Raw genomic sequence first — 23,405 nt, 5'->3', positions numbered from 1 at the left:
AGAGTCCAGAAAGCTTGTCCCGTTACAGGGGAGAGGGATATGGACTCTGGAACACAACTGCAGGAGTGCTATGAATATTGCTAGTTCCTTCTTGCTCTGTGTGGCCCCCTCCCTCAGTGCTAGACAGACCTTCTTCACGAGCTGCTGCATGTGATGGAAAGCTATCTGGCATTGTGCCTCCCTGCTGCCACTTAATATCCATTGCCCACTGTTTAATGTGAAGATCCAAGAGGGTTGGGCCTTCACATTAAACACATTCCTCCTCCTTCCACATGGAGGCAAACATGTAGTGGAGCTTTCTGGTCAGGGCCACTACTCTGAGTTAGAAAAATGATGTTCCCCTATATGGCACCCTCTATGCACCTAGACTGTCCTTTCATTATGTCCTCCATCATGCCAACCAAGCCCTTAAACATTGGAATCACGTGACTAAGGATGGCTGTCTCCCTACTAAGGACCTGTGTTACACTCTCAAAGCTTTGGGAGCCATAGACCTCCACTATTCTCTGCCCAGAAGACCAGCAACACCAATGGAAGCTTCCAGTACCAAATCACAGAGTGCCCTTTGCTGCTCTAGCCTTCTTTCAAGCAGGTAAAGAATGGAGTTTCCTTCAGCTGCCTGGGAGATAGGTTTCAGTTCCACTTTCTCCCCTGGGAGCAAAAACCTAACTTTTTGCTTTCTAAATTTTGGGACTAAATATGACTCCAAATATTAAGAATTATTATTACAGTATTCAGAACTATCAAATTTGGATTTGGATATATCTGAAGATGGCATTATTTGGTGAATTCCAAACATTTCTGAATCCAGATGCATATCCTTAATATTAAGTAACAAGTAAAAAAAGAAAAAAGATATGCAAAAGGGAAAAGATACTCTGTTATAGATATTGAATACCATAGGATATGTAGCCAATTTGCATTATAAATGGCTCTTTAAAAAACAGGCTAAAAAAACTTTTAGAGGAGCCTTAATGCATGGTAAAATGATAAAATAATATAGAACTGAAAATGAAAATATCACATTTTACATCCTTTGGCTGAAATCAAATTGTTGTAATTTTATGCCATGCAACAAGAATGACATCATTAGCAGGTGATATTACTTTTTCATTTAATTTAATTTAAAGCTTGTTTTTGCCCTGGGAAAGCCTCTGGGAGGCATAGAGTGTGTGCATATATAGAGGGTGCCTCTCCTGTCAGAAAACTGCTGCTGGTGGTCCCTCTGTTGGACTGAGATAGCAAGTAGAGATTGGGCAACTGGGCAGCAATTTTCCAAAATGAAGACTTCCCCCATATTCCCACTCTCAGAGGACACTCCCAAGGACAAAAGGGATCCATAGGAAGCCTTGGAACCACAAGCTGCTATAAACAAAATATTAAAACATAAAAGCTGACAGTTTTTTAAAAATTCAGCTTGGTGATATAAAAAATGAGGGAATAAAATAAAGCATTGAACATCGGCTACATTGACTAAAGCTTTGAACATATTTGTGCATCATAGCTATCAGAAATGTGTTTAATTTATTTTGGTAGACTAGAATAAACTTTCATTTCTCTTCACCTTAACAGAGGACCAAATCATGTAAAAATAACCTTGGGTTATGCCTTTTAAATTTGTTGACAACACTATTACTTAACTTTTCTTATTTGAAGCATCACTGCAACATATGGCAATTACTGACCAATCCTCAAAGTACAGTACTGGTAAAGGGGGGGGGACCCACTCCAATAAATGGGAAATACACAGGCAGAGGAATTTAAGGATCAGAACTATAGCTTGTCTGAAGAACAGTCTACTGATACAACATAGTGTTGTGCCATATGGTGGCTCTGATTTGTGAAAAGGCAGACTATTTTAATTTCCAGCACAATAAGTCCCTTAATCTAAGCAAACTCAAATATCCAGCTATAATACAAGATGTAATAAACAGAAGGATAATCAAAGCCAGGAAGGTGAAAGTATGCTTAATAAGATATTTTCCCAGATGAACACCTCAAATCCTTGTAATTTAGTACTGCAGAGAAATTACAGAGCAGCTAAAGTATATGGGTCAACAAGTCAGTCCAACAGGCAAGACTCATACACAATATACATCCAGATAATAGGCAAGACACTTACCATCTCAGAGCAATCTTGATTGGTGTAGTAAGGCAGGATGTGAATAGGTCAGCTGGCAGGTCAGGGATCATTGGCAACAACTCGTTAGCTTCACATGCTGCCAGCTGAATGCAATTCTTCATTGAAGGGGGTAAAGGCATCTGAGCCAGGGGGTGGTTTGGATTAATGGCTGCCACCTTCACAAGAGAGAAAAAAACCCAAACAGTTAAATTTTCTTACCAATTAACCACAAGTACATAGAAATTCACATGAATTATAGCCAATTAGGAAATGCCAAGCTCAAGCAACCTGTTGAATCAACAGTGACTAAAACCCTAAAGATATTAATATATGATCGTAACCTCTAGACTGCATCTGTTTCACTGAACGATGTCTTCCATTGTTGTTTTGCCTTTCCTCAGCAGCTCAGAAGTGTGGACTGTTCAAAGGAACCCCACATGCTACATTCTTTATTATAAGAATACTTTCACATCAAACTTCAATCTTTGTGTCCAAAGAGACTAACAAAAAACAAACAAATCCATCTTAGTGTATCATATCTCAAATCACAAAGAAGATTAAAAGACACATTCAGATGAAAATGGCAAGGAAAGAGACAAAACAGCTACCCTGTCTCCCCAATCTACATTCATTCAAATACACGTCATCTTCTTCTGGTTGCTGCACCATGGGGGTGGGCGGGCTTTCACTTAACTGGGGCATATTTTTGGGGTAGGGTTTATATTACAAGCATCCTGAAAAATCATACTAGAGCTTATTTTCAGGTTAGGTCTTATTTTTGGGAAACCAGGGTATTATACAGAAAATGGCAAAAACTAGACCAGTCAACTGAGTACTCACTGGATATCATTCATTTCTTAATTCATATTGTTATCCCATCCCAAAAGGATACTGTAAAGATTAACTACCTGGAAATTATTATGAAAGAGGAACTCCTCTGTCATAATTTGCAAGTGCTTAGAAAGCAAGAATACTGAAAAATAGCTTGGCAGAATCTATCTATATCTGATACACTGCATCTCTAAGTTTCAGGAAGAGATTTCAGTGTCTCACGGGATTTCTAGTTATGAAATGCTAGCTGCAAGAAAGCATTTGTTCTAACCCACATATGCTCCCTTGAATATGGCCCCTTACATTTCATAATAGGGATGAGAGATACAGTATTCTAATTTGCTAGGGGAGGGGAGAGTACATGCACTAGCCCTTATCCCAATTCACTGATAATTTAACACTAAAAAGGGGCAGAGGAACTCGAGACCAAATTGCCAACATGCACTGGATTATGGAGAAAGCCAGAGAGTTCCAGAAAAACATCTACTTCTGCTTCATTGACTACGCAAAAGCCTTTGACTGTGTGGACCACAGCAAACTATGGCAAGTCCTAAAAGAAATGGGCGTGCCTGACCACCTTATCTACCTCCTGAGAAACCTATATGTGGGACAGGAAGCAACAGTTAGAACTGGACATGGAACAACGGATTGGTTCAAAATTGGGAAAGGAGTACGACAAGGCTGTATACTGTCACCCTGCTTATTTAACTTATATGCAGAATACATCATGCGAAAGGCTGGACTGGAGGAATCCCAAGCTGGAATTAAGATTGCAGGAAGAAATATCAACAACCTCCGATGTGCAGATGATACCACTCTGATGGCAGAAAGTGAGGAGGAATTAAAGAACCTTGTAATGAGGGTGAAAGAGGAGAGTGCAAAAAACGGTCTGAAACTCAACATCAAAAAAACTAAGATCATGGCCACTGGTCCCATCACCTCCTGGGAAATAGAAGGGGAAGATATGGAGGCAGTGTCAGATTTTATCTTCCTGGGCTCCATGATCACTGCAGATGGAGACAGCAGCCCCGAAATTAAAAGACGCCTGCTTCTTGGGAGGAAAGCAATGACAAACCTTGACAGCATCTTAAAAAGCAGAGACATCACCTTGCCAACAAAAGTCCGAATAGTCAAAGCTATGGTTTTTCCTGTAGTGTTGTATGGAAGTGAGAGCTGGACCATAAAGAAAGCTGACCGCCGAAGAATTGATGCCTTTGAATTGTGGTGCTGGAGGAGACTCTTGAGAGTTCCCTGGACTGCAAAGAGAACAAACCTATCAATTCTAAAGGAAATCAACCCCGAGTGCTCATCGGAAGGACAGATCCTGAAGCTGAGGCTCCAGTACTTTGGCCATCTCATGAGAAGAGAAGACTCCTTGGAAAAGACTTTGATGTTGGGAAAGTGTGAAGGCAAGAGGAGAAGGGGACGACCGAGGATGAGATGGTTGGACAGTGTCATCGAAGCAACCAACATGAATTTGACACAACTCCGGGAGGCGGTGGAGGATAGGAGGGCTTGGCGTGCTCTGGTCCATGGGGTCACGAAGAGTCGGACACGACTAAACGACTGAACAAACAAAAAAAAAGGAAACTACACAGATACAAAACAAGTATGTACACTAGGAAACAGAACAAAAGAAAATAAATCCTTATGTAAAGAGATGTACCAAGGAAAAGGAAATTAAGGCTGACATACTGTCCACACTTAGATGGGAATATATCACATGGAACATAACTAGTGATGTAGATATTATGTGTAGATATTATGTATAATGTGTAGATATTATGTGTAGATATTATGTATAAAATTACATTGTAAATGTCTTGTTTCAAGTCAGGGATTAATATCTATGGTTCTCAGATGTTGCTGAACTGCAGTTTCCAGTATTTCTCACCATGGGCTAGATCAGATTGGGGAAGAATGGAGACAAAGTCCAACAACATACAGAGAACCAAAGTTATCTAGCCCTGTTTTAAAAAGCGGCATCTGCTAAGAGCTAATGAAAGCAGAATGAATCCTTTTTGAGAGCTCAGTTTTAAAATGGCCAGCAATAGCAGTAAACTGCAAAAAGAGTTAAACTTCTGTCCAGAGTAGTGGGTCATCAGAGAAACATCAGAGTAAATCAGGTTTCATCAATAAGATGAGAGTCTACATAGTGAAATGTTTCAAAATAAGAAATGGTTCTTCAAAGCCTGGATAACAACTCAGCTACAAGTTATGATTGAGCCATGGATAATCTGCCATGAAATCTAAATGTAGGCAAAGTAATGGAAAAGTTTTTTAAAAAAAACTCTTCTATGTACAAACTATATTTAACAATTTGTGATGTTAAGAGCATTCCTGCAGCAGTAAATGGGAAATATCAGTTGTACTCTAATTTTCCTCAGTTCTTTTGCTTCAGATGTTTTACTGTAACCTACCTTAACAATTAACAATAAATAACAATAGGAACAACACTCCTCCATATATAGATGAAGTTGTGGAAAATATTGGCAGGAAAAGGTTTTTACCTACTAATAAGGACAGCCTGACAACCTGGTTGCACCATGCAGTCAACCTGGAAAACACCAGATTATTTGAACTGCAATTCCTGCCATCCTTGATCACTGGATGTGTTGGGTGGGTTTCATGAGAGCTGTACTAGTTCAAAACAGTTGGGAAGGGGGTTTACCAGTTTGATTATTGCTGTTGGAGATCCTCTTCCCTAAGGTACAAAAAGGATAGCAAAGCATGGAATGCTGAAGTAGCATGCTCTAGACTAATTATTCCCTACGTAGGGAAACAGTCCAGAGGTATGAACCAGGACATGTAGAGACACACAAATAAAACTGAATAATGGTGAGGAAAGGCACATATGTCAACAGTGCAAGACAAAATAGAAGTCAAAAGTTGTGAAATTAATTGAATGTCATGATGAGTAGCTGAATTGAGTTTTCTTCATTATTTAGAGAAAATAAGAAAAGCCTCGTTCTTTTGCATTGTTATTTTGGCAAGTGGTGGGGAGTCCCTCCCTAAACAATGTGTTGTGAACGTGTCACTATTATATGCATGCTCAGCAGTGTGCCTCTCATAGGCTCATCTTTCAGTCTCCTTCAATTCACGAACATTTGAGTGTTGTTGTACCAGTATATATCTATACGTTGGCACCTCAGTCAGTTCTGTGAGCAGTGAGTGCTTCTGGGTCTTCTGTGATGTATTTATTTGAGCTCATTGTATCTTTTGAATTCTGAATGTAAATATATATGCACTGTCTGTTCAACTTATTATTCATTGATTTTAATTCCCATAATTGGCTATTTATTTACAGTTACAATATTTAAATTTGAAATAACAGCAATTGTATTAATTATAAACATTTTCTAATATGAAGGGTACAACTGATGGAAAGAACTGGATGTCCATGCGAAACTGATGAAAAGACTAGAAGAAAATTGGTCAAGGAGGCTATAGCAACATTAAAGGATCTGCAGGAATATCTGGAAAGTACTGGCTGTGTAGTACATGTGACAATACTCTCCCGTATTCTTCATATGTCTGAGCTATGGGGTAGAGTGGCAAGATGGAAGCCTTTTCTTGTGAAGAAAAACATCCAAGCCCAGCTAAATTTTGCAAAAACACATCTGAAGTCTCCAAAAAAAAAAAAAAAGCATGTGGGAAAAAGTGTTATGGTCTTATGAAAACAAGGTTGAGCTTTTCAGCCCTAATTCCAAAATATATGTTTGGCGCAAAAACTACACATAACCAAAAGAACACCATACCCACAGTGAAACGTGGTGGCAGCATCATGCTTTGGGGCTGTTTTTCCTCAGCTGGGACAGGGACCTTAGTCAAGATAGAGGAAAGTATGAACAGTTCCAAATACCAGTCAACATTGGCACAAAACCTTCAGGCTTCTGCTAGAAAACTGAACATAAGCAGGAACTTCATCTTTCAGCATGACAACGACCCAAAGCATATAGCCAAATCAACAAAGGAATGGCTTCACCAGAAGAAGATGAATATTTTGGAATGGCCCAGCCAAAGCCCAGACCTGAATCTAATTGAATATCTTTGAGGTGATCTGAAGAGGTCTGTGAGCAAGGGACGCCCTTGCAATCTTACAGATTTGGAACATTTTTGCAAAGAAGAGTGGGCAAATATTGTCAAGTCAAGATGTGCCATACTGATAGACTCGTACCCAAAAAGGCTGAGTGCTATAATAAAATCAAAAGGTGCTTCAGCAAAGTATTAGTTTAAGGGTGTGCACACAGATGCAACCATATTATTTCAGGTTTTTTTACTTCCCTCCACCTAAAAGATTTCAGTTTGTTATTCAACTGGGTTGTACAGTTCATAGGTCTCATTAAAGGTGGAAAAAGTTCTGAAATTATTTATCTTTGTCTCATTTTTTACATCACAGACACCTGACATTTTAACAGGGGTGTGTAAACTTCTTATATCCACTATATATTAAAGAAATGAATAAAATAGTTCAAACAAAAGGTGCTTTAGAACACAAATGCAAAACACTACTTTTAGTGTGATGCAATTTCAATGCAATTATCAGTATTCTTATTCTGCTCAGGCTGAAGGCAAAAGGTAGATAATGAGCAGAGTTAATCTGTAACAAACCCAACTCAGATATGAGAAATAAACATGAAGTTCCTACTCAAGTGAAAGGTAAAAATAAGGATACACATTAAATTTCATCCCTACTGTATGTGAACAAATTTATATTCCCAAACATGAAATAAACTTTACATTGGGAAAAGACAATTGCTTTTTCATTCTGGCATTATTTGACCCTTGATTCAAGGAAGAATTGACATTTCTTCATTTTCTGTTTTTCAGCACACAGAGAATTTAAACTGTAAGGGAATAAATTCCAAGGAGAACAAAGAGCTTTGTTTAGTCAGCAAAAGCAAATGTCTTCCTTGTAAAAAAGACAAATCTATTGGTCAGGCAAAAGGCAGCTGAATATACATGCTACAAATATTGAGGTGACCATTGCTGGATTATATTACTATCAGTATCAACCAGGGATGTACAGGGCTTGTATTCACAAGCTAAATAATACAGCACAAAGAAATGTCTCCTTGCACCAAACTTTTTTTTTGTTAACAGTCTCCAAGGGAACTTGGGCATTTGCAAGACTAATTGCCTTTGTGTATGCAATTACCCAAAATGTAGAATAAGAAAAATGGCTATCAAAACATAAAATATGAATAAATGTTGAATTTAGGTTTAAAAGGTAGAAGCATTAGATGAGTTGTTGGCATCTTTGTGACTCTGGATATATTTGGTGCAAACTATATAAACCACAACAGGTTTGTGCCAGATGCAATCATAAGAGAAATACTAGTAAGAGTTCTTCACATACCCAGCCTCAATACATAAAGACATTAGATACTTCGAGACACAGAGCTCCTACTGCTTACAATTAAAAGGCAATTGGCAGCTATTCCATCTTCTTTCAAATAATAAATTTTCTTTTGGTAAGAGGGGAAAAAAGATAAACGAAAATCAATGGGAAAACTCCAGGAGGGCTGCAGTTGATAACAGTATCATCTGATCTACCGCAAACTTTCATAAATGATCTGTGATTTTTAATATTTTTGCAAGCTATCTTTAGTCCTTGCAAGGAAGGAAGGAAGGAGGCAATGTGAGTGCTTATTAAAAACCTTATCTAGAAGCACTCACTTTCATAGACATGGAATACTACTTGAAATTTGTTCAATGTGTCATTTTGCAATTTGCTTACATGTTTCACAAGGCAAATACATAGCTAATGGAAACATCCTCCTTTTAATGTGATTTTGAAATATTTATGAAAGTAAGTTTGCTAGGCTCATGGGAAAGTGAAAATACTCCTAGACAGTATTATTAAATGTCAAAACCCTGCTCTTAGAAAATTTCAGACATTCACTTGATGAGCTCTTAGCAGTTCAGAATCCAGAGCCTTCCTAGCAGCTGTGGCACTGGGATTGGGAGGAAACATTTTCTGGTGGCACAAAATCAGTTGGGTGGCTCTGTATTCAGTTGAAAAAGACACTCTTACCAGCTTTCCAAAACCGACTTTAACTTTCTCTAAATAGTACCCCATTCTTAAGACAATCTGCACGGTGAATATAGTAACACTTGAGATAATCTAGTACTGTACATGAGTTACATTGCTGAAACTGAAGGGTTATGCACACTGATTTTCCTCTATATCATATACAGCACTAGAATGTAAGAAGCATGATAGTTCAGGCTTGATTTGATCTAGGTCCCGCTTGTTCATCTCTTTGGAAGTACAGTATCTGCAAAGCTCTCCTCCAGCAGCACTTCATTTCAAATGAATCAATTTTGGTTCTGTCAGCTTTCTTTATTGTTCAACTTTCACACCCACATAGGTGATTGGTAATCCAAGTGTCTATGATCCTGATCAATCTCCAGTGATACATGATCGTTTTTAAGATTGCTATTCTTTCTAGTATTAGTCTTCTGCTTTCTTGGCTGCACTTTCCATTTGGATTGATGGTTGAATCAAGGTAGATAAAAATTCTCTTTCAGTTCTTCATTGTCAATATTTAAGTTCTGTAATTCTTCTGTAGTCATGATTTTTGTCTTAATGTTCAAATGTAGTCCTGCTCTGGCACTTTCTTCTTTCACTTTCCCTAAAAATTGTCTCAAGCCATTGCTTCTTTTTTGCGATTACGATGGTATCATCTACTTATCTTAAATTACTGGTGTTCCTTCCAAAATTTTTTACTTCTCCTTCATCTGAATCTAGTTCAGTTCTCCATATGATATGTTCTGCATACAGATTGAACAGGTAAGGGGATAAAATGCAACTGTGTCTGAGACCTTTGCCTATGGGCGACCATTCTGTCTCTCCATATTCTGTCCTACTGATAGCTTCTTGTTCACAATAGAAGTTATGCATCAGGACAATCAAATGCTGAGGTGCACACATTACTTTCAGAACAACTCATAGTTTCTCATGATCTACACAATCAAAGGCTTTGGTGTAGTTTATAAAGCATCCCAACTTTGGGTAATCCAGGTGTTCTTGGACTGCAACTCCAGAAACCCCAGCCAACATAGCTAGCGTTGAGTTGCAGTCTAAGAACATTTGGGTTACCCAAGGTTGGGAACCACTGGCACAGACTGATTCTCCTCCGCATTCGAGTAGCCAGCAGATATTTGCCATGTGATCTCAAGTGCCCCTTCCTTTTCAAAATCCAGCTTGAACATCAGGCTCTTTTCACTCCATATAAGGTAAAATTTAGGAAAACATTCACTATACGGAGGTCCTGGCACCCATTTTCTGTTATCTAAATGCTAGCATTTTGGTGGTGCAATTGTTTATTCTTTTGATGTTATTGTTTGTCATTGTTAGAAACTAAGGAAATGTTTATGCAAAAGAGTATAGGCTCAGGAGAAGATGGTTCATGGAAGCTCAAGGCTGCAACTTCCTTCATGCTCAATATTTATGACTCCTGGTGGTTTCTCAGAAGTGACGACACCCTTGTCTTCTATGTCAATGTGTTAACAAAGCTAGGAAAGAACAATAGCTTCTTTCCAGCAGATGACAATTTTAAAAAATTCTGCAAATCATTGCCATACTGGATTCAGAAGTACTAAAAGTGGAAAACAAACCAAAAGTACAGATTTCATTTCATCACTTCAAATCAGAAGAAGTTAGTCATGTGCCCTATTTGACAGTAAAGGAACAAGCATTCCCACAATAGCACTTAATGTCCAAAAATAAAAGGAATAAATACAAAAATCCTCCACTGCTCTAACACAAAGTATCTCACAAGCTGCTAAAGAGGGCTAGAAATAAAGATGAAGATGGAGTGTAGGCAAAACTAAGCACACCTAAAGCTGATATGTTATTATTTTTGCTCCCACCGGTTCCTTACCCCTCCCTTTATTTTAGGGCTGTTGTTGTTTTTACATATAATGGGGAGTTGAAGATATAGTATATGCAGTTATGAGGGGTGACATGGAAAGATCATGTAACTTAAGCAGTTCATTTAGCTATCCAAAATTGCAGTATGTTTACAGACACACTCTGAAATCAGGGAAGCTAGGTAACATATTTTCCAAATCTTCATTGTGGCCATAAGAGAAGGGAAACTCTCTGAATCTCTCAGTGCAGACACTCTTTTGAAAAGTTCTTGTTACTCAGGTAGCTCTCTGTCCCAAATTGAAAGGCTATTTTCTCCCTGACGGTGTTAAAAAGTTTCTCAATCCCATCTTCCACTTAGAAGGAGGAGGAGTTAGAGACCAAACAGAGGGATATGTCTTAGCTTCTGTGTTTCTTGTAAAACTGTCCTATTAACAACGATGTTTGAACAACAGTTGTATAATCTAAATGCTACTACATGGTGTGTTGCATGTTTTATAATCAAAGTGTTGCTAGAATCCTACAATGAGTTATGGAACATCCCTCAGGATTCTGTTAGACTGAGAAGGCATTTTCTGGGTGATCAGAAAAAGAAATTTCATACTGGAGTAACAAGAAAGACAAACTTTTCACTTTTTGCTTTTAAAAAAAACACAGAATAGAAATATAGCTGATTTGGCATTTAACATTTTCATAACACAGAACTGGCATTTCTGCCCTTCATCTTCCTGTCCCCCAGGAACACTATTCATGCTGAGAAAGAATTCTTCTTAATTGCAGTATTTCCACTGAGATATAAAGATTGAAGCAAACATTCCCAACCAGCACCCACAGAGGAAGTGCTTTTTCTACAAGAGTGATAGCACACTTTTAGGGTTGTCATATTCCAGTTCTCCAAACCCAAGTACCCCATAAACCTGCATATGAATATGCAAAGTAGATAATCCCATTTTTATAACATGCAAATGTACACACTACAAAAATTATTTTAGTCTTCATATTATTAATTATGTGAATTAAAGAAATTAATTGTTACATTAATTATTCTTCCAAAAACACGTTTCAACCTTGGGTTCATCACTGAACTAAGATTGCGACCACAGTGTAATTGCTGGAGTGCTGGAAAAGGAGAATCCAAGTTCAAATCCCTGCTCAGTCACAAAGCTTATTTGGTAGCCTTGTACTAGTCAGAACTTCTCAGTCATGTGCATCTAAAAGCATTGTGTTTTTGGAATACAGTGGGGAGAGAGGAATCATGTCAATCAGTTACATACCGTATTTTTCGCTCCATAAGATGCACCTTTCCATAAGACGCACCAATTTTTTAGGAAAAGAAAACAGGAAAATATAATCTGTTTGCTTCGCTCCATAAGACGCAAAGACCTTCCACCCCTGTTTTGTGGGGGAAAAGTGCGTCTTATGGTGCGAAAAATACGGTACATTCTTGCTGCTGATACAGAAAGAAATAATGATAATTTGCCACACAGGAGCTTCAGGAGAGATTTTCATGAGCTGGCTGGATTTTTTACCCTCAGATTCTATTGAGGGGAGAAAACCATGAGATCCATGAGAATAACACAGGAATCCAGTACTAATGACACAGTATTAATAACATTTGGAGGGAAAAATCAGGGGAATGCGAGGGCAAACTGCAGAAACCAAGGTTTTATTTTCTTTGGAGATGCAGATTAAATGTTCTATTATAAGTAGAAAATATCCTAGCTTAGCTTTCTCTTCCATATTTGTTTTTCCCCTAAAGAGAGCAAGAGAGAGAACGCACATGCCAATCCAGTGTGCTACCTCCTCCTCACTCCCCATCAGCTGCTGTTTTGCTTCACTATAATGGGCCTTATTGTACAGGGAATGAAAATAATAACGGCCTTTGAGATTTTACTTTTGGGCAACACTATACAGAATGCCTAAACTAGAATAGTCACTGACCATGCTGGCTGCAGGATTCTGGGTGCTGAAGACCAACAAACAAATTAGATCAGTCTCAGATTCTGAATAAGTACAAATATGTTAATTTTCTATGCACATTTACTAAGATGTAAATACCATTTAATTTAGTAAAATATGTATCCAAATAAGTAGTTTAAAGAGCCAGACAAAGACGAAGACATGTAGAATTAGTTATTTGGAAACAACATTGTCATTTCTGTGTCACCATTTAAAACCTCTTTCCAGAACCATGATGCTCAACGACAACAAGCAGAAGCTTCTAAAAATGTATTCTCTACTTCCTTTTCTTCTTCTCTTTTATTTACGCTAACTCTTCCTTTTGTGATGACTGCACCTAGCTAAGTTAAGAGTTTCTCCAAAAATAAGGCAGGGTCTTATATTAATTTTTGCTCCAAAAAAGCATTAGGGTTTATTTTCAGGGGATGTTTTATTTTACAGTCATGTCATCTTCTGGTTGTTGCACAATGCTGTACAATGGTGGAGGGCAGGGTTTCACTTAACTGGGGCTTATTTTGGGGGTGGGGCTTATTTTTAGGGTAGGTCTTATATGGCGACCATCCTGAAAAACCATACTAGGGTTTATTTTCAGGTTACATCTTATTTTCGGGGAAACAGGGTATGTAAGATAAGAGGGACCTTGATGTTTCTAAAGACCACTACAATCATAGGTGCATAAAACTGCAGTGCTGGAAAGTACTTCAGGGATCATTAAATCTAACCCTTGCCAAGAAATGCAAGAAAATGTGTAATATCAGACCCTTAAAGGTTTTACTTTTGAAGTACAGCTCTCATAATCCCTCAAGCCCATGTTTACTGCTATGACTTCACTGTTTTCTATGTACTGTTTGAGACTGTTCTGTAAACAGTTTTCAGCTGTTTGCAAACCAGCTAGGGACCATCTATTCCCACAACAGCAACATTTACCCAGAGTCTCTGATTTATACATTTACAAGATTGTATGAAATAGCGGACGGCTCACTAACTGGCTAATTACACAATTGCACTAATTGTTTTTGTATTGTTTTTCTTTTGCAAAACAACCATGTGACAAAATTTTCAGTTTTAAAGCTCTGGCTCTGGCTCTACAAAGGAATGTAGAAATTGGCATGCAACAATAATTATTACAAAGCAAAAATACACATGAAAAAAGAAGAAGGCACAAGAGGGCGATAACGCATGCAGAGACATGTTAAGAACAAAAAATAAGCCCTGACCACTGTAGTAATCAATTCTGTTATTCATCAGAGTTGCAAGGGACTGTTCCATAGTTTGCAACAGAGGGTACCTCTATTCCACCCACACTAATGAATTATATGGAAATGGAAATGAACAAATGCTGCTACTCCCAGACTGACTTACTTTTTTCCTAGTGAAAACTCAGAATCTAGGGCAGCTGATGGGCCAAATGGGCATCTCGTGGAATATCTAAAATCTAGTTGAGATCCAGCCAGCTAGCTCACCTTATACTCAGGACCATGAATCATCATAATCGTCTTAGATGAAGTGGTGCCTAAGAGTCACAGCTTCCATTCTCAAGAAGAGTTGAAGTTGCTAGAACTCATGAAAAATAGCTGAAACCCAGCAGCACAACTTACCCCACATAAGCCAAATGACATTATCAGCCACAGCAGTTTTCCATAAATCAAAAATGTCCAATTCCTCCTGAAGGTTCTGATGCTCTTTTGGGAGCCTTCTCTCATAGCAAAGTTGCTTGGGGCCACCAAACAGGGTAGCGGTGGCTTTAATTTCTAAAAACTGCCACCAGTGACAAAATCACTTCAAATGGCATTTTTTGAAGATTAAGACTCCCCCTGTCTCACAGCCCCCAATATCTTGCCCATAACAAAAAGGAAGCCTTGAGACGTTTCGGGGGCAGGAATCAGATTTTTTTTTTTAATTTACAAAGAAAGAAAGAAAAAACACTGCAGCTGATGAAGTTATCAGCCTTATGAGTTCTGCTCCTGGATTTCAGCTAGAGAAAGCTAAAACTATATGATATGTATCTCTGTTTTAAATTTAGTGTGACTTACATCCAGAAATCTGGAAAACAGTACATACTACTGAGGACATTTGTAATGGGCACCCTCAATTGCAGAAAATGCCCAAGCAGCTTAAGCCATTAGTTAGCAACTGTGAGAAGAGGAAGCAAAATCTAATCACATGCTTCACACTGCTATTATTTCATATTTTTAAACACCATGCACACAGCTATTCTTGACCTAGTGTTCAATATGCCATCTGGCTACCTCCTAATCCTTACTATTATCATAGGGCAAAAAAATTTTAAAGTATGTCAAATTACATCATAAAACGATAATCCAGTGAGTCAACTCTTCATAAAAGCATATGAACCTGAAAATAAATTTTAAACAACATTGAATATAGGTAGATCATATTCTTCAGTCTTTATATTTTCATATTGTACTGGTTTCATTTTTTAAGCTGGAAATATTCTATTTACCAAAATATATATCTAACACTGAACAGATTGGGAGAGTTTAATATCCGTTATTTAGACAAGCAGCTTTTGAACAATAGCCAATAATACTAAGACAAAAGGGAGAGGGGATAATTATACCGACATTTAATTTTAATTTTAATTAAAATATAGTACTAAGATCCAAATCTAAGTTAATTACGAAATCTATGTTGTACTCTTCTGTTGCAGTTTGTCATCTGAGAGTAAGATGAATTTTAAAATGCATTTTTTAAAATTCAAGGTCAGTATTTCCCAAACTTTTTTTAGTCATGGCTCCCTTTTATAATAGCCAATACCATGTTTTTAAAATTCTGTTAAAGGCGCATATATTGGGTGGTTTGGGGACTGATTTGTTTTTGCAAGGGACAGGGAGTGGACTGCTTTCTTGGCTTTTTTCCCCCCTACTGTACTCTCCAGGCCTAGACAGTCTCTCCCTGTTGTGTTTGTGTTTCTCTGGGGTGTGTGTGTGTGGCATTAACATCAAACTCTTGCTGTCATTTTATATTTTCTAATTTTTGGATGATTTACTGCTTTTTGAACTGCGTGGTAGGTGAGTGAGGTTTTCTTTATCATAGGATCTGGAAGGAAATCTTAGCTCAAACAGCATCTTTGTGTCATCTATGGTGATTCTTGGCACTGAATATGGGCACTGTCAGAGGCTTTATCTTCCTTTCCATTGTAGTGTGGAATGATTAACATACTAAGGTAGTTGAGCAAAAGAACATGTTAAGTTCCTTGTTTTACCCTAGAACCACTATAGTTCTTACACCAGATACAGTATAGGATAAGGTTCCTCATCTGTAGAACTACCAGGAGGCCTCAAGCATTAGCTTCAAAGTGTCACAAAAGGTTTTGCCTTCTTCCTGTCTCAAATTAAGACGGCCACTAAATGGAACATCTTCTCCTATTCACACTTGCACCAATAAATTTAATACTAAAATCACAAAATGTCTCTTTCATTAACAAGATACATCTGTATGCTGCAAAACTAATAGCAATAAAAACTAGTTTACTCACTCTAGAATGATTTCTAAAAGCAAAAAGCAGTAATAGATTTCCATGCAGAAGTCAATGCACATTTTATATATGGATCTACTTTACCCCAGAACTCATCTCATTTATTAAAAGAAGCAGCACATTAACTTATTCTATTAATGTTACGATTAACAGTTCTTTTAATGACCTGTTCAGCTGGATGGCAAACAGATCCAGCGGACCAAATTAAAATGACATATCTCTTCCCAAATTGGTTTATGTTTCCAGCTCAGTTTCCTACACACATGTTGCCATTCACATCTTTCTTAATCCATGTCATCCTACAGTAGTAACAATAATAAGGTCTTTTTTCTCCCAATCCCCTCCAACTTTTTGCAGATATCTCACCTCCAGCTCTTGTTCCCTCTGTAGGGCAAACTGTTTGAAAGATTTGACAATAAGTCCAGCATTTGAGCAGTCATACACGAAAATGGAGGGACTGCCCATCCATGTCTGCAGATCATATATGGATAAAGGGATGTACTGGGTGTAGTTCTGCAAAAGAAAAGAAAACATGGAATGCATTACATAAGGAAAAACATCTAGAGATTAGAGATGGGGGTATTCATATGTGAATATCCCCCACAGGTGCAAATAACGAGGGTCCAGCCCCATGGGGCCAGACTGTCCACTTACCATTTCGCTGCTGACCAACCCCAAGCTGCCCCATTGTGTTTTCAGAGGGAGGATAACCCCATCAAGACAGGTTGAATTCCTATTCCTTCATCTGCCTAATCCAGATAAGACACCTCTGTCTTTTCTTGATTAAGTTTCAGTTTATTCAGCCTTATCCAAGTCCATTACTGACACCAGATACTGACCTAGAGCTGATACAGCTTCCCCAGATTTAGATGGAAAGGAGAGACAGAGTTGAGTGTTCTCCACATACTGGTAACACCAAATCCAAAAACTCTGGACAACCTTTCCCAGTGGTTTCATATAGATGGTTAGCTAGAATATGGGACAAAACAGAACCCTGAGGAACACCACAGGCCAGGAACGCCAGGGTGTCGAACAGGAGTCTTTCAGCACCACCCTTTTGAGTTCTCCCCTCCACAAAGGACTGGAACCAGTGTAAAATAATGCCTTCAAGTCCCATCCCAAATAGATAGCTCAGAAGGACACCATGGTCAATAGTATCAAAAGCTGCTAAGAGATCTAGCAGAAACAAGAGGGAGACACTCCTCTGTCTAGTTCCTGTCATAAGTCAGTAGTTTCCTTGCTAAAACCAGGCCTGAAGCCAGACTGAAATGGATCTAGATAATGCAATTCACCTTGGACTGTGTACTGCCAAATATTCCTGTGTAGTTCTCTGAGCAAAAATGCACACATTAAAATCTGTACAGTAGGGGAAATTACACAGAAAAGGGGGGGACATAATTTTGGTGCTGACAGGGTCTTATATTAATTTTTGTTCCAAAAACGCATTAGGGCTTATCTTCAGGGGATTTTTTTTTCATGTACAGCAATCTACATTTATTTAAATACAGTCACGTCATCTTCTTATAGTTGCTGCACCATGGTGGAGGGTGGCTTTTCACTTAACTGGGCCTTATTTTTTGGATAGGGTTTATATTATGAGCATCCTGAAATATCATAGTAGGGCTTATTTTCAGGTTATGTCTTATTTTCAGGGAAACAGGATATGACTACATGTACTTATGATATTTGTAAATAAAACTCCTGGTCACAAAAACCAATTATGTTCAGGCTGTAAGTTTAGGTAAAACAGTGAGCTCAATAATAATAATAATAATAATAATAATAATAATAATAATAATAATAATAATAATAATAATAATAATAATAATAATAATAATAATGATAATGATAATGATAATGATAATGATAATAATAATAATAATAATAATAATAATAATAATAATAATAATAATAATAATAATAATAATAATAATTTATTTATTTATTTATTTATTTATTTATTTATTTATTTATTTATATCCCGCCTATCTAGTCAACTTAGGACTACTCTAGGCGGTTTTATTGGCACCACCTTTATTGGCATATAAAATAAATATAATCAGGCTAGTTTGTTAGATTTCTGGATTCATAGGCAGCGTTAAGCAAATACATTCGAGGTCAGGGCTTCGCCGCCTAACAATTACATCAATGTAACTACAAAAGATTACTAGAATAATTATTAAAAATGCCTCTCAAGCTTTTGTGCAGAAGATATATCTGGCTTATTGTACATTACACAAGTGATGGTTAGGTTTCTCTTCAAAACTTAACACAAGAACAGATCATAGCCTTGGGCAACTGAAGGAAAAATCACCCAAGAAACCTCTGATGTGATTATTACATCTCTTCCAAAGTTGCTTAAAATGATAATAAAACCAAACTCTTTAATAAAACAGAGACCAAGTTTCCGTTCTTTGGGTGGTGGAAAAATACATGTCTGCTTTACAGCTTGGCATCAGTCTAAATCCATGCTTGCAGATACAACAGGACTTCCTTGCTTTTCCTTTCTTTGCATACAGGCTTCAAAAGTTTCCCTCCAGTGCAGTTACTGAGGATGTAGGACTGCAAAGGGAAGATGGAATTCTCTTTCTATCTGCAGAACAACTTTGCTGAAGCTCATTCTTCAATCAGAAATATCTGTGCAACTGTGTCACTACAGAACATTTGTCTGCTTTCTGAGTGAAGAAAGAGGAACAAAAAGAGCAACCAGGGAAAAAAGAGAACTTTTTCACACTATTAAGTGCTGCTGCTTTCAGTGCAGTGCATCAGTTTATTTGAAATATGAGCCACTGACACTCACATGAACTGCTGCAAAAGAGGAACAAATCTGAGGATTCTTGAATTCTTCCCTCTCTTCTGCTTGAGCATTTGCCATTTAATGGAAATTTAAGAAATACAGGAAACAATGGGAAAGGAGAGAATGACCAGGCTTTGTTTCCATGAGGTCCATTAGCATCTCACTAGCTGTCCCCTTTTGTTTGTCCAGCTGTGAAGTAAAATTAAAGCACTGCAAATCTTCAAAGGAAAGGCAAATGGGTTTCTAAATACTGATGCAGAATATTAGGCTAGTGTAGTAGCTATGACTTGAGGATCATACCAATAAGTGTTTCCTAACCCCTTTTGAGATATTTATATATACATATGTAAAAGTACCCTGAAAGTACCCTGAAAGGGTACTGGCTCCTAAAAGTACCCTAAAAGTATGGAACAAAAAAAAAAGTCAGCATTCCCTGGAGAGAATGAGCACCTTTTAATTAATCTCAAATCCAAAGCAAGGAATCTCAGAACAAAGGGAGGAACACACTGAAAGTGAATTGCTTCACTTTCTCATGCTAACAATACAGAGAAAAACCAGGTTTTCAGCCCAATAAGTGAAGAGATACATTGCAGATTGTTTATTTATTAAGATCTGCTTTATCTGTCAGGCTAGATTAAACATCAAAGAACTCTGCTTGCTTCATAAGGCAGTACTGAAATATTAAGCTAGCCACAAAGGCATTTATACCACAAACATGTACATGACAAGAATAATGAAAAATTAAAGTGGTGATGGGGGAATGCATGGAGGAAAATAGTGGAGAAGCAAGGGGGAGGTTTAGGTGCATCCATGTTATACATCAGCACATAAACATGATTCACACACTTTCAAAAACTGGACAATTTTAATGATTAGCTTTAATGATTAGTGTCTCATTCAAATTGTGCCACATAGCCTGGTTTACTTGGATATCTGTGGAAACCCAGCTCGGCCTGGTTAAACAAAGCAACTGAGATTGAGTTTTTGGCTGAAACAAATCAGACTGAAATAATACTTCCTGAAGGGTTTATCCTTTTTAATCTACGTATCAGAATATATTATGCTTAATCTCTCACAAATATAGCATAACCAGAAAATGATGGGTGCTTAGTTTTGCACAGACCCTCTGAAAACTCACAAGTCTTCTACTGAAGGGCAAAATACTATTTGCATAGTTTCTGATCAGAAACACTGTGATTCTGCAGCTGAAAAGATCACTACTACAGTCCTACTCCCATCAAGAGCATCTTGGGGAGATCCTGTTGTATGTCATGTCAGTTGCAAGCAACTGCTCAGCTGCTGGATTTAGGTTTGCTAACCAACAGAGCTTCTGGGATATATTTACTTTTCCAGAATTACTAGTTGTCTCAGAACAACATGGGCATTTACTTTGTTCTCAAAACCTCAACATTCCAGTGATGCAGAACATTAATTGTATGGGAGTGCACAACAGAAGCAATTTAAGCGAATTTCAGCAATGCATGAATAGATATTATTTGCTATCGTCTGTGAATATTTATGAGGCCTAAGTTCTTGTGGGCTGAAGTGCAGTTCATAATGATGAAGTAAGCTTCAGTTCACAAATGTTCAGGCCATGATAAATACGTCCTGAAGGTGCAAAATGCACTTCAAGGTTTTGCTGCAGCAGATGAAAACAGCTGCCTTTCTAGAGGGGTAGCTTTTCTAATCCACAGTTCATTCTAGCAAAGCCAACAAAGCTTTCGCAAATACATCCAACAAAAAAATCTTAATGCATCTTACAAACTAACAGATTTTATTTGGCATAAGCATTCACAGACTGGAGTCCTGCTCTTCAGATGCCACTGAGTAAAGTGCCACTGAGAATCAGTTGGTGCAATGGCTCTGTTTTTGACCTGCTCTTCCCTCATGTCTAGGTTAGTCAGGCATCCTTCAATCTCGAGAGACTACGGTAACGTGCTCTTTATGGAGGACTTGGAACAGCGTCTAGTGTGGCTGAGGAGGCCAATTCGAGAGTGGCCTCTAGGTTACTTAGAAAGTTGGTACAGGGTGCTGAAACAAACAAAGAAGAAACTGGAATTTTAAATTTGACATAAGAAAATGCCATACTTAAAGCCAGTCAGGATGTGTTAGCAAATCATGGATTCTAATTTGATTTTGAATTTCTTAAAAAATAAACAATGACTGTAATCCTATTAACTTTTTGCTGTGCAAATGGGATGATGTCATCAGCCCAAAATGGTAACATTTAATTTAATTTAAAGTCTTCTATTCCGCCGCCCCCTCAGGTTCCCAGACTTTCTAAAGACCCCTTTTGACCTCGAGAAGCTTTTAAGAGCTTCAGGATAGGGGGAAGCTATTAATAGCCAAAAGGTGCCACAGCCAGTCCACTGCCAGGATCAGGACCGTCACTTCCATTCCTGCAGTGATTCTCTTGCATTTGGAAACTCACATCAATAGAATTTCAGATTTGTTACCTTGGAAGATTTAAACTTTTAAGCAAACCACAATCAGGTGAAGAAAAAAACCTGTCTTGGTGTTATTTGGAAATGTAGCCTCTATACGTTTATATTTGTTCTTTTAAATCAAAATAAGTTTACAGTTGGGCCTAATTTTTTCCTGCTTCATTTTCTGCCTTTTGTTGTTGACAGAACCCCCCCCACACACACACATACTTGTCTTTTCAAGAGCCAAAGCTAGTGTAAAACAACTATCAGATTTCACACCTATGCAAATACACTCCTTCTTTACAAGCTGGAGGACAGACCTATAAAACATCTCCTAGTACTGTAATAGAAAATAGAGTCCCAATCAGATTTCCTCATCTGATAAGGGAAAGTAGCTGGCGAATGTACAGTAAGTTTTTAATAATGCAGCCATTATCCTTATATAGATTTTATTGGCTGAAAACTGAAAGGTGGAAGGCAAACACCTGCATAGCAAAGCAACATTCATTCACTTCTAGATGACAATTAACAACTCCCTGCAGAGATTCTCAAGCACTTGCAAAGTCAGAAAGCACATGCACCTGAGAATCGCAGTAGTGACTTGCTAACTGCTGCCTAGAAGTGAGTGAATGTTATGTCATTTGCCTTCTGTCTGCACAACAAAGCAACAGGATTTCAGCCATAGAATGTATTCCTCTCACTCCAGCAGTGTTATTTCTGTCTCATTTATTATTTGCAATCTGTCATTTTCGAGTGATTTGATGGATGCTAAGAGATTCCTGAACCACAGCAAAGGAAACTGCTCTATACCTGAAATGTGTTTTAGGACTATTGCTGCCAACATTCCACACAGAAAATACTAAGAGCTAGTTAACCATAACATTTTTTAGGGTACCCTGGAACTGCGCAGCTTGCCCATGGCAACACAGATTGGCTTTTATCCCAGGGGCAGAGTGGAAAACCAAACTCCCAAACTCTGTCTTTGCAGCCAGATTCCTAAACCACTGAGCTATTCCACTTAGGACATCCAGTGTGGTTGTAGTGGAAAAAATGATGGGATTTGAATCTCCACTCAGACATGGAAACTCACTAGGGGTGTGGACCTGTTAAAGCCATTCCTTGAATACTGCATTTACCTTGAAAGCCTTATTAGGATTGCTGTAAGTCAGTTCTGACTTGACAGCACATAACAACAATTCCATTAGGCACTGACTCTCCAGTGCCTCTGGCAGACATTTTTCTCATCACCTGATATATTATCCTTTTAACTAGAAATGTCTCAGACTGATCCTGGGACCTTCTGTATTTAAAAACATACAGTTCACATTGGAAACATGGCTATATCCATAACATCAGTAAAGTCTGATTTAAGACACTGTGATTACTTCCCTTGAATCATCAGTAAATTATCTCCAAGGATGGAAATGAAAATAAGTAAGCCTTCCCTGTATGTACTCCTCTGATACTCAGAATAAGTATTTAATGCATTTGGAAGAATGCCATTCCCAAAAAGAGAAATTGAACAAATATTCAAACCAACTGTCTCTCAGCTATAGGCACCCTTCAACTTACAGCAATAAAATACAATTCGTTGCCTCCACATGTCAGTAAATAATCTCTGTTTCATGCTTGGTTATCTACTGGAGATACTAAATGTGGTTCTTAAAAGGCAAAACACATTTAAGCTTGTGCAGCTGGCTACTGTGATAACACATCGCTCACTTCTCATCCTAGTGGAAGTAACAACACGTTCTGAAATCTAATAGTACAAGCTCTTATAGATGATTTTCTCTATCTGGAATAATACTACCAAGAGTTCTGATTGCAAGAGAGCCTGCGGCTTCCAATACCACAACTGTATGCTGAAACATTTCCTGGTGGATACATTTCACGTG

The 23,405-nt window shown here is 38.0% G+C and overlaps 1 protein-coding gene across 2 annotated transcripts in view; it reads right to left on the bottom strand.

Moving 5' to 3' along the window:
- Positions 1–23,405, bottom strand: part of RPTOR (regulatory associated protein of MTOR complex 1) — a 459,589-nt gene that overhangs the window by 274,608 nt on the left and 161,576 nt on the right. For both annotated transcript variants that reach the window (XM_020813521.3, XM_020813530.3), the window contains exons 5-6: positions 16,654–16,800; positions 2,123–2,298 (exon numbers count right to left, since the gene is read on the bottom strand). In XM_020813521.3, the coding sequence (XP_020669180.1) occupies positions 2,123–2,298; positions 16,654–16,800 (323 nt within the window). The remainder of the gene's footprint in view (positions 1–2,122; positions 2,299–16,653; positions 16,801–23,405) is intronic.

The sequence above is a fragment of the Pogona vitticeps genome, chromosome 2 (genome assembly GCF_051106095.1).
Source record: "Pogona vitticeps strain Pit_001003342236 chromosome 2, PviZW2.1, whole genome shotgun sequence".
NCBI classification, from domain to species: domain Eukaryota; kingdom Metazoa; phylum Chordata; class Lepidosauria; order Squamata; family Agamidae; genus Pogona; species Pogona vitticeps.
The sequence above is the reverse complement of the archived record's forward strand: the minus strand, read 5'-3'. Positions and strand labels throughout refer to the sequence as shown.